Consider the following 21,156-nt stretch of genomic DNA (forward strand, 5'->3'; position numbering starts at 1 on the left):
TGAGTGTGAGGAGTAGATATTTAGAAGGCACATCCTCCTTGGGGTGATGAAGCCTGGGGACCTCACTCCTGTTTGGTAAAGCAAGTGAAGCACTGGTCAATCACTCCCTGCACCCGGAAGCATTAGTGGCTCCCTACAGAGAGCTCTTCCCTGACGGACAGGGAGGCCTGGCATGCTGCAGTCCATGGGGTCGAGAAGAGTCAGACACGACTGAGCGACCGAGCTGACCTAACAGAGGGCTCTGAGCTGCTGGCTCCTGCATGGTCCCATTGGGACAGTCTGGTTAGAGAGGCTAGCTGGGGCCATGATACTGCTGCTCCTTGACCAGTGAGCACACACAGTGCAGAGATGGCCTTGGGACGTCACTGCCCGGCCTGCCCTGGGGGCAGGGTCATCAGCCGGGTGCCAGGCGATCCTCCTCAGGGTCCGCTGAACGTCTCATCTGGTCTCAATGCTGCTGCCACCCACCACCTTCCTCCCACATCTTAGCCTGCGTTAGTGCCGCCCCGACACAGCGGGATGGTCAGCGTAGGCTCACTTGGCAGTTAGCGTGGGAATGGCAGGAGAGAAGCTTAGCCCTGCTGGCTCCTCTTTATCCATGCTGCCCCCTTTTTCCACCCTCTCCCCATACTACTTAAGCTATTATAGCATTTTACCATAAAGCCACTAGTTTGGCATGGATGTTTTGACTCATACCAGCAAATCCCCGCTAGCTTTTTGACTCCTCCAAGAGGCAAAAAAGAAAAACCTACAAGGATGTGAGAGACACTTTCTGTCTGGGCAGATAGAAAGGGATAAAGAGGATTCTGCAGAAAGACAAGTGTTTATTATTTATAGCACCTAGCCTTTGTTAGACAGAAAGCCAAAGTATTTTGCTTTTAACCTATTTTTTCTTTCTTTCAAGAGTTGAAAGAAAAGGAAATGCTGGGTCCTTCCTTAATGGTTGTTGTTCAGTCACTCAGTCCTGTCTGACTCTGCGACCCCACGGACTGTAGCACACCAGGCTTCTCTGTCCTTCACTATCCCCCGGAGTTTGCTCAAACTCATGTCCATTGAGTCTGTGATGTCATCCAACCATCTCATCCTCTGTTGCCCCCTTCTCCTCCTGCCCTCAATCTTTCCCAGCATCAGGGTTTTTTCCAATGAGTCAGCTCTTCACATCAAGTGGTCAAAGTACTGGAGCTTCAGCGTCAGTCCTTCCAATAAATTTTCGGGGTTAATTTCATTTAGGACTGACTGGTTTGCTCTCTTTGCTTTCCAAGGGACTGTCAAGTGTCCCCTCGAGCACCACAGTTGGAAAGCATCAGTTCTCCAGCACTCAGCCTTCTTTATAGTCCAACTCTCACATCTGTACATGACTACTAGAAAAACCATAGTTTTGACTAGATGTACATTTGTCAGCAAAGTAATGTCTCTGCTTTTTAATATGCTGTCTAGGTTGGTCATAGTTTTTCTTCCATAGTTTTTCATGGCTGCAGTCACCATCTGCAGTAATTTAGAGCCCAAGAAAATAAAGTCTGTCACTGTTTCCATTGTTTCTCCATCTATTTGCAATGAAGTGATGGGATTGGATGCCATGATCTTTGTTTTTGAATGTTGAGTTTTAAGCCAGCTTTTCACTCCTCTTTCACCTTCATCAAGAGGCTCTTTAGTTCCTCTTTGCTTTCTGCCATTAGGGTGGTGTCATTTGCATATCTGAGGTTATTGATATTTCTCCTAGCAGTCTTGATTCCAGCTTGGGCTTCATCCAGCCCAGCATTTTGCATGATGCACTCTGCATGTAAGTTAAATAAGCAGGGTGACAGTATTCAGCCTTGATGACTCCTTTCCCAATTTTGAACCAGTCCATTGTTCCATGTCTGGTTCTACCTGTTGCATTTTGACCTACCTACAGATTTCTCAGGAGGCAGGTAAGTTGGTTTAGTATTCCCATCTCTTTAAGCATTTTCCACAGTTTGTTGTGATCCACATAGTCAAAGGTGTAGTCAGTGAAGCAGAAGTAGAAGTTTTTCTGGAACTTTCTTGCTTTGTCTATGATCCAGTGTGTGTACTGTGCATACTAAGTCACTTCAGTTGTGTTGACTCTTTGTGACCCATGGACTGTAGCCCACCAGTCTCCTCTGTCCTTAGGATTCTCCAGGCAGGACTACTGGAGTGGGTTGCCATGCCCCCCTCCAGAGGATCTTCCCAATTGAACACTTGTCTCTGATGTCTCCTGCATTGGCAGGCAGGTTCTTTATCACTAGTGCCATATTGGAAACCCTATGATCCAACAGATATTGGCAGTTTGATCTCTGATTCCTCTGCCTTTTCTAAATCCAGCTTGTATATCTTTAAGTTCTTGGTTCATGTACTGTTGAAGCCTACCTTGAAGGATTTTGAGAATTACCTTGCTAGCATGTGAAATAAGTGCAATTGTGTAATAGTTTGAACATTTTTTGGCATTTCCCTCCTTTGGGATTGGAATGAAAATCGACCTTTTCTAGTCCTATGGACACTGCTGAGTTTTCCAAATTTGCTGGCATATTGAGTACAGCACTTTCACAGCATCATCTTTTAGGATTTGAAATAGCTCAACTGGAATTCCATCACCTCCACTAGCTTTGTTTATAGTAATGCTTCCTAAAGCCCACTTGACTTCACTTTCCAGGATATCTGGTTCTAGGTGAGTGACCACACCATCGTGGTTACCCAGATCATTAAGAACGTTTTTGTATAGTTCTTCTGTGTATTCTTGCTACCTCTTCTTAACCTCTTCTGCTTCTGTTAGGTTCATACCATTTCTGTCCTTTATTGTGCTCATCCTTGCATGAAATATTCCCTTGGTATCTCTAATTTTCTTAACAAGATCTCTAGTCTTTCCCGTTCTATTGTTTCCCTCTATTTCTTTGCATTGTTCATTGAAGAAGATCTTATCTCTCCTTGCTATTCTTTGGAACTCTGCATTCAGATGGGTGTATCTTTCCCTTTCTCCTTTGCCTTTGCTTCTCTTTTCTCAGCTATTTGTAAGGCCTCCCTCAGACAAGCTTTTTGCCATCTTGCATTTCTTTTTCTTGTGGATGGTTTTGGTCATTGCCTCTGGTACAATATTAAAACCTCCATCCATAGTTCTTCAGGCACTCTGTCTATCTGATCTAGTCCCCTGAATCTATTCACCCCCTCCACTGTATAATCATAAGCGATTTGACTTAGGTCATACCTGAATGACCTAGTGGTTTTTCCTACTTCCTTCAATTTAAATCTGAATTTTGCAATAAGGAGGTCATGATCTGGTCATGATTAAAAGGATGATGCTTTCCTTTTAATGAGACATATCTTCTTGTCCCCAGGTGATGCTCCTGATGGTTCATCAGCAGATTTCCTCCATCTAGGGTGGGGTGTCATTATCTCTTGCTGCATAAAAAAACAAAAAAACCAAAAACCCTAGTGGCTTAAAATAACCATATATATTTGTTTATAATTCTGCAATTTGATCTCACCTGAGGTCACTCATGGCCCAAAGCCTACATACCCAGACATGATCACTGGGGACCATTACTGTAATAATCTATCCTAGGTATGAAGAGAGGTGCCCTATTTATAGGCTTGAAGTAAAGTGAAAGTCGCTCAGTCATGTCCGACTCTTTGTGACCCCATGGACTATACAATACAGTCCATGGAATTCTCCAGGCAAGAATACTGGAGTGGGTAGCCTTTCCCTTCTCTAGGGGATCTTCCCAACCCAGGGATTGAACCCAGGTCTCCTGCATTGCAGGAGGATTCTTCACCAGCTGAGTCACAAGGGAAGCCCAAGAATACTGGAGTGGGTAGCCCATCCCTTCTCCAGGGGATCTTCCTGACCCAGGAATTGAACCAGGGCCTCCTGCATTGCAGGCAGGTTCTTTACCAACTGAGCTATCAGGGAAGCCCATTTATAGGCTTGGCTTTTATTAATAATTTGTTTCATTTAACACATTACATTCTCCAATGACTTGCTGATCACTCTCTAATTAGGTTCCGGTCAATCCTACAGAGTTTTCTTTAGCCTATCTGAACTAAACAAGTATATCAGGAGTTGGCAGGCTTTTTTTGTGAAGGGCCAGAGAATAAATATTTTAGGCTTTCTTTGTGAGCTATCAAGTTTGTGTTACAACTACTCACCTCTCCTTTTGAAGTGTGCAAGAGGCCATAAACCGTGTTAAGTGAATGGATGTAAAATGGTGTTCCAATAAAAAACTGTATTTATAAAAAAAAAAACAGGTGGTGGGGCAGGTTAGGTCTGTGGGACATAGTGTGCTGATTCTTGATCTATATATTAATTCTAGATGCCAGAAAAACAGTACATTCAAGTAGTGCTATTTTTCAAACTAAAAATTAAATGTCGTCTCTGCAGAATTTGTCATGAGAAGTGATTGATCAAGGCATGTTACATCATACTTTTCATCTAATTGCTTAACATCATAAACAAACTCATAAAATGTTTTCTTATAGAATCATAAAATGTTTAAGAACTTGGAAAATGTGTTATTTACTGAATAAAATGTCATAAGTTGGTTCACTGAGAGTTGGAGAGGAAATTTATGTAGGAAGCACAGCCTACAACCAGTATATGGCAGTTGAGTATATGCAAGTTACCTAACTTCTCTGAGCTTTAGTTTTCTCGTTTGAAATAGTCCTACCTTATAGTTTTATGAAGTATAAATGAGTTAGTTCCTAGGAAATATTTAGCATAATGCCCAGACCATAATAGATGCTCAGTTAAAATGTGAAACATCAAAATGTCTTAAAATTCTAACTCCCTTAAATAGTAATTTTTGATAAGCCTGGGTGCATGATGATAGGTTTTCCAGGTTCATAGTGTTTAGTTTCAAATACGTAATTTTAACTTTATTAGAAATAATAGGCAAGTTCAGTAAAGTCAGAGGATACAGAAATCAATCTACAAAAATGAGTTGCATTTCTATATACAAAATTATCCAAAAAGGAAAATAAAGGGAATTTTAATGTGGTTCAGGGGTTAGGAATCTGTGCTCTTACACTGAAGGCCCAGATTCAGTCCTGGGCCAGAGAACTACGATCCCACCAGCCGTGCAGTGTGGCCAAAAACAAACGAAGAGGAAATTAAGGAAACAGTTCCATTTGCAATAGTGCAAAAAAGAATAGGATATTTAGGAACAGTTAACCAAAGTGGTGAAAGCTTGTACACTAAAAACTATAAATCACTGATAAAAGAGATACAGATGGAAAGATGTCCCACAGTCACAGACTGGAAAAATTAATATTGTTGAAATGTCCATATTTACCAAAGTGATCTATGAATTCAATGTAATTCTTATTAAAATCCCAATGACATTTTTACAGGAATAGAAAAACAATCTTAAAATTAATTTGGAACCATAAAAGACCCTGAATAGCCAAAGCAGTTTTGAGCAAGAAGAACAAAGCTCCCTGATTTTTAAAACATGTTATGAAGTTACCATAATCAAACCCATATAGTACTGGCATAAAAACAGATATATACACAGACTATGGAACAGGATAAAAGAAAACAAATAAATTCTGGCATATACATATGCTCAACTAATATTTGACAGAGAAGCCAAGAAGACTTATTGTGGAAAAGATTGTCTTCAATAAATAGTGTTGGGAAAACTAGATATCCATGTGTAAAAGAATAAAATTGGATTCTCATCTCCCACTATATACAAAACTCAACTCAAAATGGATTAAAGACTTAAAGCCCCAACACAATAAGACTCCTAGAAAATATAGGGAAAGAGCTTCTAACATTGGTTTCTGAAATGGTTTCTTTGATATAGTATCAAAAGCACAGGCAACAAAAGCAAAACAAGATAAGTGGGACTACATCAAACTAAAAAGCTTCTGCACCGCAAAAGAAACCATCAACAAAATGAAACGTCAACCTACGCAATAGGAGAAAATATTTGCAGACCATATAGCTGATAAGGGGTTAATATTCAAATATATAAGAAACTATATACTCAAAGGGATCCTCTCTGGTGGCTCAGGCAGGAAAGTGTCTGCCTTTGATGTGGGTAGACCCGGGTTCAACCCCTGGGTTGGGAAGATTCCCTGGAGAAGGAAATGGAAACCCACTCCAGTACTCTTGCCTGGAAAACCCCATGGACGGAGGACCCTGGCAGGCTACAGTCCATGGGGTTGCAAAGAATAGGACATGACTAACTGACTTCACTTTCTTTCCATAACTCAATAGCAAAACAAAAACAAAAACCTAAATAATTTGATTTTAAAAATAGGCAAATTCCCAAATAATTTGATTAAAAATGTCTCAATAGACATTCAATTATGTCTAAATATTCAATTATGTCTAAACATTCAATTATGGTTTATCACAGGATATTGAACATATTTCCCAATGCTATACAGTAAGACCTTGTTGTTTATCCATCATATATATAATAGCTTGCACCTGCTACTCCTGAACTCCCAGACCTTCCCTCCCCTGTAAGTTTTCTGATATGCAAAATAAGTTCTGGAGATCTATTATTAAGAAAAAGAAGGGGGACTTCCTTGATGGTTCAGTGGCTAAGCCTCTGTGCTTCCAATGCAGGGGGCCCGGGTTCAAACCCTGATCAGGGAACAAGATCCCATGTGCTGTAACTAAGACCTCATGCAGTCAAATAAATAAATAAATATATACTAAAAAAAAAAAAAAGAAAAGTACCAGGGCTGCTGGGCTTCCTTGAACTTTCTGCAAGGGAGCAGGTATAAGCTCTGGTTTTGGAAGAGAACAGCTTTTCCTCTTCACTTAATTTGAAGGAGTGTGGGCTCTAAAATCAATAAACAGAACTACTCGCTGTGAGCAAGTTATTTAACCTTATATTCTCTTTTCCTTAACATATGTTTTTTTAGCATATGATTATTATGAAAATTGAATAAGATAATATAAAAGGGGGGTTTCCTTGCTGGCTCAAGTCAGTAAAGAGTCTGCTTGCAATGCAGGAGACCCAGGTTCAATCCCTGGGTTGGGAAGTTCCCCTGGAGAAGAAAATGGCAACCCACTCTAGTATTGTTGCCTGGGAAATCCCATGGACAGAGGAGCCTGCAGGGTGTTTAACAGTCCATGGGGTTGCAAACAGTTGGACACGACGGAGCAACTAAACCACCACCAATGTAAAAAGTTCTCAGCACAACTCCTAGCTGTAAGACAATAAATATTTTTAAAAATTTTACTAGTAAAACTAAATTAACTTAGATCGAGTACTTTCAAGCCTACTGAAATTGGACTCACAATTCACCAATAGTGGCACATGGCTAGACTTGGTGGGTGTGCATATAGGACATTATTAGACATCAGGAAGATACACAGATATCGGATACAACCTTAGATTTGTTAAGTTAAAAAAACCTTAGAAAAACACAGCTTCTTTTTTAAAAAGAAAGTTATCTAGTAGTGTCTTCAAAATCAGCATCCAGTAGCTAGGAATTGTCTATGCATTATTTTCCTTTGTGTGATAAGATGCTGTGGCCTGTCAACACTGCCAGACCTGTGACCCATCGTTCTATCCAAATGAGGTGAAAAAGGCTGCTCTGCTGCAGCTGCAGAATGCGTAGAAGTTGCTAGGGTGGCCAGACCATCCTTTGTGTTGCTTCTCTATTTACAGCTGTGTTTTAGTATACACTACAAACAGCTCAGTGACCTACATTTGACCCCATGGTCAGCATTTCCTCAGTGTATAATTGTGACTGTTATTTGTCTCTACTTCATTGATTTGGGTCTTCAAGTTCAGTGGTACTTTTGAAGCTGCTTGGCCAATATTTGAGTACAATGACGCTTAGGTGTAGCCCCATGATCCCAATAGCCAGTAATCCTTTAGCTAGGATTTACTAAAACAAAGTTTATCTCGCATTTGACTGTATAATGATTTGACATTAGTGGTTCAGAGCAAATACAGTAGATGTCTGCTATGTATCAGGTGTTCCTAAAGCTGCTGATAAATTCTACTGTGTGCGCCAAGTCGCTTCAGTCGTGTCCGACTCTAGAAAAATATCCTATGGCTGATGTGTGATGATCTGGTTAGTGTCTGGGGAAGACGGTGGATCTAAAACAGGAGATGGTTTGCTGGCACAAGGGTGGCTGTTTCCGAGTCGGTGGTACACCCACTGCAGTGGAGAATCCACAACCAAAGCACTGATGCCTCCATAGGACAGCAGAGCTGAGAAGGCACCTTGTCTCCCAGAGGGCTCTCCTGCTGGAAGTAGGAGACTGCCAGGCAGAAGCCAGCAGGGACACAGCTGGACTAGAGCCAGCCCCATGACCTGCGACATAAGCATGAGATTTATGACATATCTACCCAAATTCCTTGCATGTTCCCCTCACTCAGGAATTCAAAGAAAGGGGTTGGACAAGGCTCAAGCCTCAGCAATTCAGCTGAGGACTGTAACCATGGGTTGCTGCTGGAGACCACGGAAATACTGTCCACAGCGATTGATGGGACATCCTTCAGGGAAAAGTCCTAATAATGAAGGGTCATAGTTCAGCTGGTAAAGAATCAGCCTGCAGTGCAGGAGACCCTGGTTCAATTCCTAGGTTGGGAAGATCCCCTGGAGAAGGGATAGGCTTCCCACTGCAGTATTCTTGGGCTTCCCTGGTGGCTCAGACGGTAAAGAATCTGCGTGCAATGTAGGACACCTGGGTTCAATCCCTGGGTTGGGAAGATCCCCCAGAGGTGGGCATGGCAACCCACTCCAGTATTGTCTGGAGAATCCCCATGGACAGAGCACCCTGGCAGGCTACAGTCCATAGTTGCAGAGTCGGACACAACCAAGTGAATACACGCATCATTCTTACCAGTGTTATATCTTTGGAACCGCTATTCTATCTTAATCCGACTTTTTACCCAGAATATAACTTGGAAGCTTATCTTAAAATTCTCTCAGGTGTCCAGTTCTGCTGTTGCATGTGTTAGCAGCTTCCGTTTACTTCCTCTCTAGGAAGCCACCCTTGATGACATCCTGTTTGGAGGCTTTTTGATTGTTTTTCTCTTTATTGTCTTGTACAAACTTGTGTGCGTTAGATTCACCTGGAAGGCTTATTGTAACAGATTGCTGGGCCTGGGCTGGACATTTCTATCAAGTTCCCTGGTTATGGTTGCTAGTCTAGGGACCACATTTTGAGAATAATTGGTCTTACAGAAAGAGGACAAAATCTAATATACTGTGATATATTGTGATAAGTCTGATATATTGTGATAGTTCTGTGATAGCTTAAATAAGCATATGAAAGGATTAAAGAGGTTTAGCTTGATACTATTCTAATACCTATTAAGATCCTGACACTCTGATGTTTCCCAGTTACAGCCTGCTCATAGTAATCTCAACATTGATTACAAACAAACAGTGTGTACTGGGAAACTGACAGATGAGCAGAACCTCTCAATGAGATGAGTAGTACAGTTTATTTCAATTAAATCTTTCCTAGTCTTATTTTCTTTCTAGAAGTGGAATAAAGGGGGGAAATTCAGATTAAAGTTTAAGGCAAAGTACTGATACACTTGTAAAGAAGACTAGAGGAGGAAGGTGATAATAACCCAAAGTAACTGAGGGAAGAGAAAAAGGAAAAACCCTGACACGTTGGCTGTAGCACAATTCAAGTTTATTCCATTTGTTCTTGCAACACAAAACTTAAACACAGTATTATTTAGCATTCTGATGTACATGAACTAGGATAATATGAGAAACCCAACTGTGTCAAATGTATTACATTGTGGAAAAAATGAACTCAAATATATCAAAATGCACAAAGCACTAGTCTTCCTCCATTACTGCTTAGAAAGATATGATTGTTTCTCCATTTACAAAATAGAATCAGGACAATTTAAATTTTTTAAAATTTTGCATGCAAACACTGCAATTGCTTATGTAGGAGGGCACTCTCACCAGCTTCTTCTATACACAATCGAGTACACAATATTGCATGGAAGAAAACAGCAGCTTAGTTGAAGTTTTAGGGGAAAAAAATCAAATAAGTACATATAGATTTGAAATCGATTATTTGGGGGAAGGAAATCAATGAATGAAGGGCCTGCTTGCTGATAGCTTCCACCCATGGCATCCACCTACTTCTCCTTCGTGCCCCACTGGGTTTAGAAGGTGAGCTGTGCAGAGAACTACTGGGTTGATTCCGGTGCCGGAGCTGAACTGTAAGTCTCAAGACACCAGTCGGAAGCTGCAAGGGGGAATCTGTTAGGATACTAATGTAGACAGGTAAACCACCTGTTTTCACTTGAAATAGTGCATCTGAAAAGACTGACTTAATACAAAACTACAAAACATGCAAAATTTTTTTCTGAGATGTTAAATATTACTGCAGTGGTGAACAAAACTTACTTAACCTTTTACTAATGCATGTAGTACCAAAAAAGCAGACAAGGTTTTAGCTTTCTTTACTCAAAATACAAACATTAAGTGTTGTAAATTTCTCTGCCAAGTGGTTCAGAAATACATTATAAATAACCTAGTTAAAAAAAAAAAAACTCTAAACCATCTTGGTCAGTCTATTCTATGTTTATCTGTTATTTTCTCAAGCAACCGCTTCATAATTACGGGGTTTACAAAATGGCTGAGAAAGAAGAGGGAAGGCAAAGTAGCCTCTACTGCATTACAAGGAACACCAGGATAAACTGTACAAAGAATCACGTGGTCTCTGGACCAGGTGACTGGAGGAAGCAGACCAGGTTTAGGAATGATAGAACAGCACACTCTCTACAGTAGCCCACTACAGAAAACACTTGGAAAATAAAGGTGTAGAGAGTAAAAGTCGAGTCTCTTAAACAGCATATGCCAAGAAGCGAAAACAAAGATACCAGCACACCTTGTACGCTGACAGTACATACTGACAGAGTGCCCTCCACCTTCAGCGAGGACCACTGTGTTTCAGTTCAGTGATGTCATAAAGCACTGATTACTGACTTCTAATCCAACTCGAATAGCCTGCATCAAGACAGCAGAATTAGCCACAGGTATCAAAGTATTTAAACTAGTATTCTGTGATTGTTTACTTGGACACAGGAAAATTCCAGGGTTAAGCTAGTTTTAAGTGAAAAAGCCACAGGATAAAAAAAGGGTTCACTGGGGAAAAATACACACAAACAAACCCACACATCAACCAACCAATCAGCAACTGGTCAGTAAAATTTGTTATTGGCCAGGCTGACTGTTCTTGGTACTAGTTTAACCCTGCTATAGGATGCTACATGGCCTTAAAAAATTGTCATTAATTCTTTATTAACCACAATCTGAATACAAGTCCCTAACCCACCCTCCCCCCACTTTTAAAAATTTGAGGTACATTCAATTATTGCATGACATGGCTAAGGAAAAACGCCAGTATTTTTAGTAAGCATATATGGATGGCAAGTCGAATGAATCTTATTTTATATGCAGGACAGCAAATTTAAGGGTATATGTTTTAATCAGCTGTACTGCTCAAGAAATAAACATTAGAAAATGTGTCTAACTATTTTCTGCAGGTCAGAACACCATTTTAGGGCACTGTATTTTTAAAAATACAGAATATAATTTGAAGGTGTCCCATTTTATGCAATGCATGAAAGAGAAAAGAAACAAAAATATATTAGGCAGGTGGGCTGGCATACATTCAGCAGAAGCCTATCAACAACTCTGGGAAACCTGGTGACATGCGTATTTTTAAGAGATGGGGTTAAACTGGTCCAAACAGTAGATCTCACCCCAGTGAAAGCTTTGGTACTGTAAGTAATCAGCATCCAAGGTGGGTCTGAGAGAGGCATTCCAAAAGAATGTGCCTTGATTCTCCAAACAGAACTGAGGCCAATCTACTCAAACAGCAAATGAAGAAAATCCATAAGTACTAAGACAACTGTTCTCTCTTTATCTAACAGGCTTATGGCTATGATTCTATTTTCAAATCCCCTTTTACTACCAGCAGGAGTTGGAAAGTGTTTCAATGTTATATGTCTGAATCTAGAGGAGGAAAAAAAGAAAAATGCAGACTGGAATGATTTCTCCTTTAGACTTCCAAAATTTGAGATTTTATAAATAAAACTAGTCAGTTTTACCTAAAGATACATGAAATCCATGTGAAGGGGGAGAGGAAACCCGAAGTCCAGCCGTCCAGCAGCGGAGGAGTGTGCGCCCCCTCGCCTTAACCGAGCTCTCATGTAACGCTGGAAGTCACCAGGGGAGATTTGGTCACCAACCACAGGCAGCGCTCTTGACGCCGCCGGGAGATCCCCACTAGAGTGCATCTTAAGGCAGAAGGCTAGAGCGGATTGCTTATCTCAGCACCCTAAGTGTCGTCACAGCAGCCACTACTGCTCACACAGATGGGGCTACCAAATGTAGAGTTGGCCTTGGTATAATCAGACCCTCCACACAATCTAATTAATAAATTAGCTAGGGAGCTGAAAAGGTCAAATATTAACGGTATGTTTTGTCTTTGCTCTCCCATGGGTATCAGTTGTTTTTTTTTTAACTGGAAATGGAAAAGAGGCTGACCTGATCAGGAATCCTAGTAAAAGCCTGATCTTATTTTTTCCTCTCCTCCCAAACATTGTTTTTTTTTCTGTTTTTTCCTGGTAGTCTGATTTGTTATGAATTTCTCTCTCCCCTCACCCCTCTAAAAGTATTTTAGCTGAAGAAGCTGGCAGATAGAGAGTGACAGACAGACAGGCAGCAGTGTGAGGCCACAGGAGAGTCATTCTTCCAGAGCTGTTAGCCCATCCGTCCATCACTGAAGAAGGGCTTTGATTGCCTGGTTGTCAGTGGCTTCAAAGGCAGTCAGCCCATCGGGACCTTTCACAGTCTTATCCGCACCCTGGAAAACACAGGAAAGAGCCTTTATCATTAAATGAGCCTACAACCAAGAGAAGAGAATGAAAGGCTAGATTACTTGGCACATGCAAAACTTCTTTGCTCCTGGAATCTGTTCCACCGAAGGAAAAGCCCCAAATAGTTGTCAAGGATACAGATTAAGCTGTAAAAATATCAGATTATTTTTTAGGCACTAGAAATATACAAACCTCAAACACAACTTGCCAGTAACATAGGCAATGACTGGTTTTTATTTATAATATCATACACTTTTTATTTGTAATACCCAACTAATATTTATAATACTCAACTAATTAAGTTTTAAATAGGAAGATCCCTGTGTGTAGTACATAATGAGGAGGGTGGGGAGAGAACACTTTTGCTAAAAAAAAAAAAAAAAAAAAAAAAAAAGCATTACTGTGACAACATTTTCTTCTTTGCAACACTTTTTGGAGAGTGCATAAATGTTACGCACATATTTTTAAAATCTAGAACTTATAACTCTTTTAGGCAAATTCCTAAAGAACATGTATGATATTGGTCATTATACTTCCAAAAAACTGAGCAGTAAGTGACTGGAATGTGAGCCGGGAAAGGAGGAGGGTCCCTGCTCTACTCCAGAGAGATTCTTTGCAGCTTGCTCCCTTGTGCTTCACGAGGAGAGTGCTGCTCTGAACGCTTTACTTGCAACACAGCACTTCAGCTTTGACAATGTGTACATATGCTTTGGTGTCTTGTTCTTATCCATCTTCCCTTGTTAGAATAAAAACTCAATGGAAGTAGAAATCTTACTCATATTGTCCACTACTCTGTCCCCAGTATTTAAACAGGTGCCTGGTGCATGGAAGGTGAATTTGCTCCCAAACCATGTCTGAACTCTCTAACTACTAGTGAGAGCAACACTGCACCCTCTTGAGGGTTCTCTGATAGCTCCAGCCCAACCAGTACGTATTCACCAAATAACCTCTAGTGTCCTGTCTTCCTCCCATTGCCAAGTCTCACTCATTCTTCTGTTTCTGAGGCCTTCAGAACTGTCTTAACTTGGAGTACATGGTCCTGTAGAGACCAGTGTCAGTCAAATTCACCAGTCTCTCCTCCCATTCATCCTTCAATGTGCTATCCCTCTAGAATGTCTCACCATTCCTGAACCATTCCATATCTTTTTACATTGCTGGGTTCCATATGGAATGCCTTGCCCCCTTTCTCTGGGAAACCCATTCGATCATTCAACAAATATTTACTGAATGTCTGAGGTATGTATAGACACTGTGTAAGGGGCTGGTGGTGATTCAGTCGCTAAGTCATGTCCGACTCTTGTGACCCCATGGACAGTAGTCAATCAGACTCCTCTCTCAATGGGATTTCCCAGGCGTTAAGGGGCTGGAGAATCAAAGGAAAAACAAGATACACTCTGCCAGTATGGCTCGTGTGAGAGACAAACAAATTAACAACTATGATACACCGGGATGAGAACAAAAAGAGCACTACGCACAGTGATGAGTGGCCCATAAACCAGAATGGGATGAGGTAGGAGGGTGCAAGAGTCTTTCTGGATGAGGTAATGCTTGAGCTGGGTCTTGATGAGTCAAAGTACAAGCTGATTAGGTGAGCCAGGAAGGAGATGACAGAAATTCTAGCAAGCGTTAAAATTATCACAAAGTCCTCCTCATTACCAATATAAATGTTTGCTTTCTCATTTTCTAAGTAATTTTAACTGCATTATGAGACACACGGAACTTACAGTCAAGTGACAGAGAAATCTGCAAGTGAGAACTTCAGTGGCGAGCATGCCAACACAGGTTAAGTGACAATAATTGGGTCAGTTGTATTCAAAACAAATTCTTTTTTTTTTTTTAACTGAAGTATAGTTGAAAGACACTGCTGTGTTAATTACTGCTGTAAAGTGACTCAGTTATATGTATACACACTTTTTTCATATTCTTTCCATTAGGCTTTACGTAGGACCGTATTGTTCACCATTCTATATATACCAGTTTGCATCTGCTAATCCCAAACTCCCAATCCATCCCTCTTCCATATCACTATCCCTTTGAACCACCAGTCTATTCTCTATGTCCCTGTTTCTGTTTCGTAGATAGGTTCATCTGTGTCATATTTTAGATTCCACATATAAGTGATATCATATGGTATTTCTTTCTCTTTTTGATTTACTTAGTATGATAATCTTTAGGGCCATTCATGTTGCTGCAAATGGCATAATTTCACTCCTTTTATGGCTGAGTAGTATTCCATTGTATATATATGTACCACATCTTTATTCATCTGTTGATGGACATTTCGGCTGTTTCCATGTCTTGGCTACTGTAAATAGTGCTGCTGTGAACAGAGGGGAGCATGTATCTTTTTGAGAATTATAGTTTTGTCTGGCTATAAGGCCAGAAGTGGGACTGCTGGATCATATGGTGGTTCTATTTTTAACAAAACAATTATTTCTTACTCATATTGGTAACTGTTTTTATGACTAGCAACTGTAAACTGTAACTCTCCATTAACAAAAAGTCAAATATCACAGTGAATATCTGTCGCTTTTTAGCTGACAGAGTTCACTTCTCTTCTTTTGATAACAGAATCCTAAATTTCATTCTAGGGAGCCACTTGTCCCCATTGTGTGGACGGACTCCTCAAACTATAACTTAAGGTGCCAGGTACTTTTCTTGCCAACCATCAGAGCAGGACACTCACTTCTGGATTTTGCGTCTTGACTGAAGAGAGCAAAAGAAGGCAACAAGAAGTCAGAGCCCGTTTATCTCTGTGGCGTCGCCCAGAAGAGGCAGTGGACAAGTTTCTCCTGTCCTGAGTCTTACAGCTGGCACAGTTCTGGCCTCTTCTGAGCCCAGTACTCCAACTCTCCAACTGATTCTATGATTAGTCCAATTACATTCTACTTGTTAGAGTCAAATTCTGCTATTTGCAACCCAAAAAATCTGGCTGATAAAAGTATTTAAAATTTTATATAAGCCATCTCTTTTTCCTAATTATAACACAAACTAATCACAGAATTCAGAATAAACACCAAAAAAGCCCCCATAATACTCATTATTCTATAAGCTAGATACAACTAACGTTAACATTTTAGTGTTTCTATCTACTCTTATGTCCTAAATATGCATGTGCATGTACCTCTTTTAAAAATAAATGAGTAACCATAAGAGAAACAGAGTGACTCTTACACCACACAAAAGAAACTTGAAGATAAAGAAGTATTACCAGAGACAAAGAGGGACATTTCATATCATTAAAAGGCTTAATATCCAAAATTTAAAAATAAAACCAAGAAAAAATTCCATTTATGATAACATCAAAAGTAAATGTTAGGAATAAATTTAATGAACTCAAACCAGTTCTTCTAAAAGTGATAAAGCAGTTCTGTCAATGTGGAAAATAAAAGAAAATGATTTTTTGGTAGCTGATTGGAGAACTTAAGAATATCTGGCCTCGAGGAAACCATTTTCAATCAATTGTTATTAGTTCTAAGGATTGTTTCATGTCTCTAACTAATACACTCATGCCACTAGAGTTATTAACTTTAGATATTACCTTCTGATTCCCAGCTATACAGATGCAGCTCTAGTGCACTACCAGGTTCTACTCCAGGTCCTCCCAATTTCTTATACTTAAAAATAGCAGTTTTGTTTCTTTGCAAATTTGTAATGTACTTATTTAAACCTGTGTTTCTTATACCATCAATTCTGACAGTATCTCTGCTTTGTAAGATGCTTTCTCTACTTTCCCATCCCTTCATTTCCTAAATTGCCAGCTTTTCTATTTTGTCAAGATTAACTTTTATATTCTGTCAAAAATTGTGTTTTGTTTATTGGTTGATTTTTCCGCCACAGTTGCCATACCGTAAATCACATCCCCAGGACTGACTTATAACTGGAAGTTTGTACCTTTTGACAACCTTCACCCATTCCTTGCCCCCAAATGAGTTTTGACATTCATATGAATGAGATAATACAGTATTTGTCTTTCTCTAATATCTCACACTTAGCACAATGCCCTCAAGGCCTCTCTATACTGTTTCAAGTGGCAGGATTTTAATAGCTGAATAATATTCCATTGCAGTGTTTATGTACACACACACACACACATTTTCTTTATTCACACATTTATTGATAGTCACTTAGGTTATTTTCAAGTCTTGGTCACAGTAAATAATGCTACAGTGAACACAAGGTACAGATATCTTTTTGAGTTAGGATTTTTGTTTCCTTCAGATAAACACCCAGTAGAACTGCTGGATCATATGGTAGTCCTATTTTAATTTTCTGAGGCCCCTCCATACTGTTTTCCACAGAGGCTGCACCAACTTACACCCTGCCAATAGTGCACAAGAGTTCCCTTTTTTCCATATCCCTGCCAACACTTACTGTTTCTTATATCTGTGATAACAGCCATTCTAATAGGTATGAGGTGACAATTCATTGTGGTTTTGATTTATATTTCCCTGGTGATTACTAATGTTGAAAGAAAGAAAAGTGAAGTCGCTCAGTTGTGTCCGACTCTTTGCAACCCCATGGACTGTAGCCCACCTAGCTCCTCCGTTTATGGAATTTTCCAGGCAAGAATACTGGAATGGGTTGCCATTTCCTTCTCCATGGGATCTTCCAGACCCAGGGATTGAACCTGGGTCTCCCGCATTGCAGGTAGACGCTTTATCATCTGAGCCACCAGGGAAGCTAATGTTGAGGAACCTTTTAATGCACCTGCTGGCCATCTGTATATCTTTTGTAAAAATGTCTATTCAGATCCTCTATCCATTTTAAAATCAGATTTTTTTAACTGAGTTTTTTTTCCTGTTGAGTTATGTGAACATTTTGTGTTTTGGGTATTAAACCCTTATCATTAATATGATTTGCAAATAATTCTGTCCCATTCTATAGGTTGCCCTTTCATCTTGTTGATGGTTTCTTTCATTTTTGGCACCAAATTCAAAAACTTACCACCAAAATGAATGGCAAGGAGCTTATCATCCATGTTTTTTCCCTCGAAGTTCCATGGTTTCAGGTCTTAAAGTCTTTAATCCATTTTGAGTCAATTTTTGTGTGTGGTGTAAGATAGTGGTCCAGTTTCATTCTTTTGCGTATACCTGTCCACTTTTCAATATCATTAATTGACCACACTGTCCTTTCCCTATTGTATATTCTTAGCTGCTTTATGGTAAATTAGTTGACTGTGTGTGTATCAGTTCAGTTCAGTCTCTCAGTCGTGTCCGACTCTTCGTGACCCCATGGACTGCAGCCCGCCAGGCCTCCCTGTCCATCACCAATTCCCAGAGTTTACTCAAACTCATGTCCATTGAGTGGGTGATGCCATCCAACCATCTCATCCTCTGTCATCCCCTTCTCCTCCCGCCTTCAATCTTTTCCAATGAGTCGGTTCTTCACATCAGGTGGCCAAAGTATTGCAGCTTCAGCTTCAGTCCTTCCAATGAATATTCAGGACTTATTTCCTTTAGGATGGACTGGTTGGATCTCCTTGCAGTCCAAGGGACTCTCAGAAGTCTTCTCCAACACCACATTCAAAAGCATCAATTCTCTGGTGCTCAGTTTTCTTTATGGTCCAACTCTCACATCCATACATGACTACTGGAAAAACCAGAGCTTTGACTAGATGGACCTTTGTTGGCAAAGTAATGTCTCTGCTTTTTAATAAGCTGTCTAGGTTGATCATAACTTTTCTTCCAAGGAGTATCTTTTAATTTCATATATATATACACAGGTTTATTTTTGGGTTCTCTATTTTCTGTTCCATTGATCTATGTACCTGGTTTTATGTCAATACTGTACTGTTTTGATTCTCGTGCATGTATGCTCAGTCACGTCCGACTCTTTGTGACCCCAAGGACATAGCCCACCAGGCTCCTCTGTCCATAGAATTTCCCAGGCAAGAATACTGGAGTGGGTTGGCATTTCCTACTCTTTATGACTCAGGGATTGAACTCACATCTCCTGTGTCTCCTGCATCAGCAGGGAGATTCTTTACCACTGGACCACCTGGGAAGCAATTTTGCTTCCTACATATTTGTAATATAGTTTGAAATCAGGAAGTGTGACACTACTAGCTTCGTTCTTTTTTCTCAAGATTGCTTTGAGTATTCAGCATCTGCTGTGGTTCCATACAAATTTTAGCACTGTTTAATCTAGAAAAATTGCCATTGGAATTCTGATAGAAATGGCATTAAAGCTTCTTTGGGCAGTATGGACATTTTAACAATATTAATTCTGCCAATGCATGAGCACAGAGTATCTTTCCATTTATTTGCGTCTTCTTCAATATATTTCATCAATGTAATTTTCAGCATATGAATGAGTCTTTTGCCTTCTTGGTAAATTTATAATCCTAGGTATTTTATTCTTTTTGATGCAATTATTTTAAGTGGAACTTAAATTCTCTTATAATTTGTAATTAGTATATAGAAACACAACTGATTTTTGGATATTGGTTTTGTATCCTGATACTTAACTGAATTAGGTGAATAGTTCTAACAGTTATTTTAGTGGAGTCTTTAGGGTTTTCTATAATATATGTTGTGTCATGGCAAATAGAGAACATTTTACTTCTCCCCTTCCAATTTGGATACCTTTTATTTCTTTTCTTCTCTAACCACTCTGGCTAGGGACTTCCAGTAGTATGTTAAATACGTGGTGTGAGTGGGCATCCGCAACTTGTTCATTACCTTAGAGGAAAAGCTTTGTTTTTCACAGTTGGGTATGATACACGGGTTGTGATAATAATACAGCCTTTATTATTCTGTGGTATATTCCCTCTCCATCTGGTTTACTGAGTGTTTTCATTATGAATTAATGTTAAATTATGTCAATGCTTTTTCTGTATCTACTGAAATAGTCGTATGATTTTTATCCTTCATTGTTATTGCATTATATCTCAATGATTGATTTGCAGATTCTGAATCATCCTTGTATCCCTGGAATAATCTGATCATGGAATATGAACCTTTTAATGTACTGGTGAGTTTGGTTTGCTGACATTTCGTTGAGGATTTTTATATCTATGTTCATCAGTGATACTAGCCTGCAATTTTCTTATTGCATCCTTGTGTGGTTTTAGATGGGGAAACGCTGGCCTTGTAAAATGAGATTGGAAAAGGTCCCATCTGTACTGATGTTTTTGGGAAGAGTTTGAGAAGGACTGATATTAACGCTTCTTTAAATGTTTGGTAGAACTCACCAGTAAAGCTATCTGGTTCTGAATACTGATAGATTTTTACAGTTAAAATATAAAAACAATGCTTAAATTACTTCTGGGTAGACAAAGATGCCACACAAAAAAAGAAAACTACAGGCCAATATCACTGATGAACATAGATGCAAAAATCCTCAACAAAATTCTAGTAAACAGAATCCAACAACATGTTAAAAAGATCATACATCATGACCAAGTGGGCTTTACCCCAGGAATACAAGGATTCTTCAATATTTGCAAATCAATCAATGTGATATACCACATTAACAAACTGAAAGATAAAAACCATATGATTATCTCAACAGATGCAGAGACAGCCTTTGACAAAATTCAACCCCGATTTATGATTAAAAATTCTCCAGAAAGCAGGCACAGAAGGAAAATACCTCAACATAATAAAAGCCATATATGATAAACCCACAACAAACATTACCTCAATGGTGAAAAACTGAAAGCAAAGAATTATCTCAAAAATATACAAGCAGCTCAATACCAGAAAAATAAATGACCCAATCAAAAAATGGGCCAAAGAACTAAACAGACATTTCTCCAAAGAAGACATATAGATGGCTCAAAAACACATGAAAAGATGCTCAACATTACTCATTATCAGAGAAATGCAAATCAAAACCACAATGAGGTACCATCTCATGCTAGTCAGAATGGCTGCCATCAAAAAGTCTACAAACAATAAATGCTGGAGAGGGTGTGGAGAAAAGAGAACCCTCTTACACTGTTGGTGGGAATGCAAACTAGTACAGCCACTATGGAGAACAGTGTGGAGATTCCTTAAAACACTGGAAATAGAACTGCCATGTGACCCAGCGATCCCACTCCTGGGCATACACACCGAGGAAACCAGAACTGAAAGAGACACATGTACCCCAGTGTTCATCGCAGCACTGTTTACAATAGATAGGACACAGAAGGAACCTAGATGTCCACTGGCAGACAGATAAGAAAGTTGTGGTACATATACACAATGGAATATTACTCAGCTATTAAAAAGGATGCATTTGAATCTGTTCTAATGAGGTAGATGAAACTGGGGCCTAGTATACAGAGTGAAGTCAGAAAGAAAAACACCAATACAGTGTATTAACACATATATGGAAT

General features: G+C 39.6%; 1 protein-coding gene across 1 annotated transcript in view; it reads right to left on the reverse strand.

Annotated features, from left to right (window-relative positions):
• Positions 1 to 9,599: 9,599 nt before the first annotated feature.
• Positions 9,600 to 21,156, reverse strand: part of MTPN (myotrophin) — a 73,608-nt gene continuing 62,051 nt past the window's right edge. The window contains exon 4 of the mRNA XM_061165877.1: positions 9,600 to 12,817. Within this exon, the coding sequence (XP_061021860.1) occupies positions 12,731 to 12,817 (87 nt within the window). The 3' untranslated portion in view covers positions 9,600 to 12,730. The remainder of the gene's footprint in view (positions 12,818 to 21,156) is intronic.

The sequence above is a fragment of the Dama dama genome, chromosome 18, assembly GCF_033118175.1.
Source record: "Dama dama isolate Ldn47 chromosome 18, ASM3311817v1, whole genome shotgun sequence".
Taxonomy (NCBI): domain Eukaryota; kingdom Metazoa; phylum Chordata; class Mammalia; order Artiodactyla; family Cervidae; genus Dama; species Dama dama.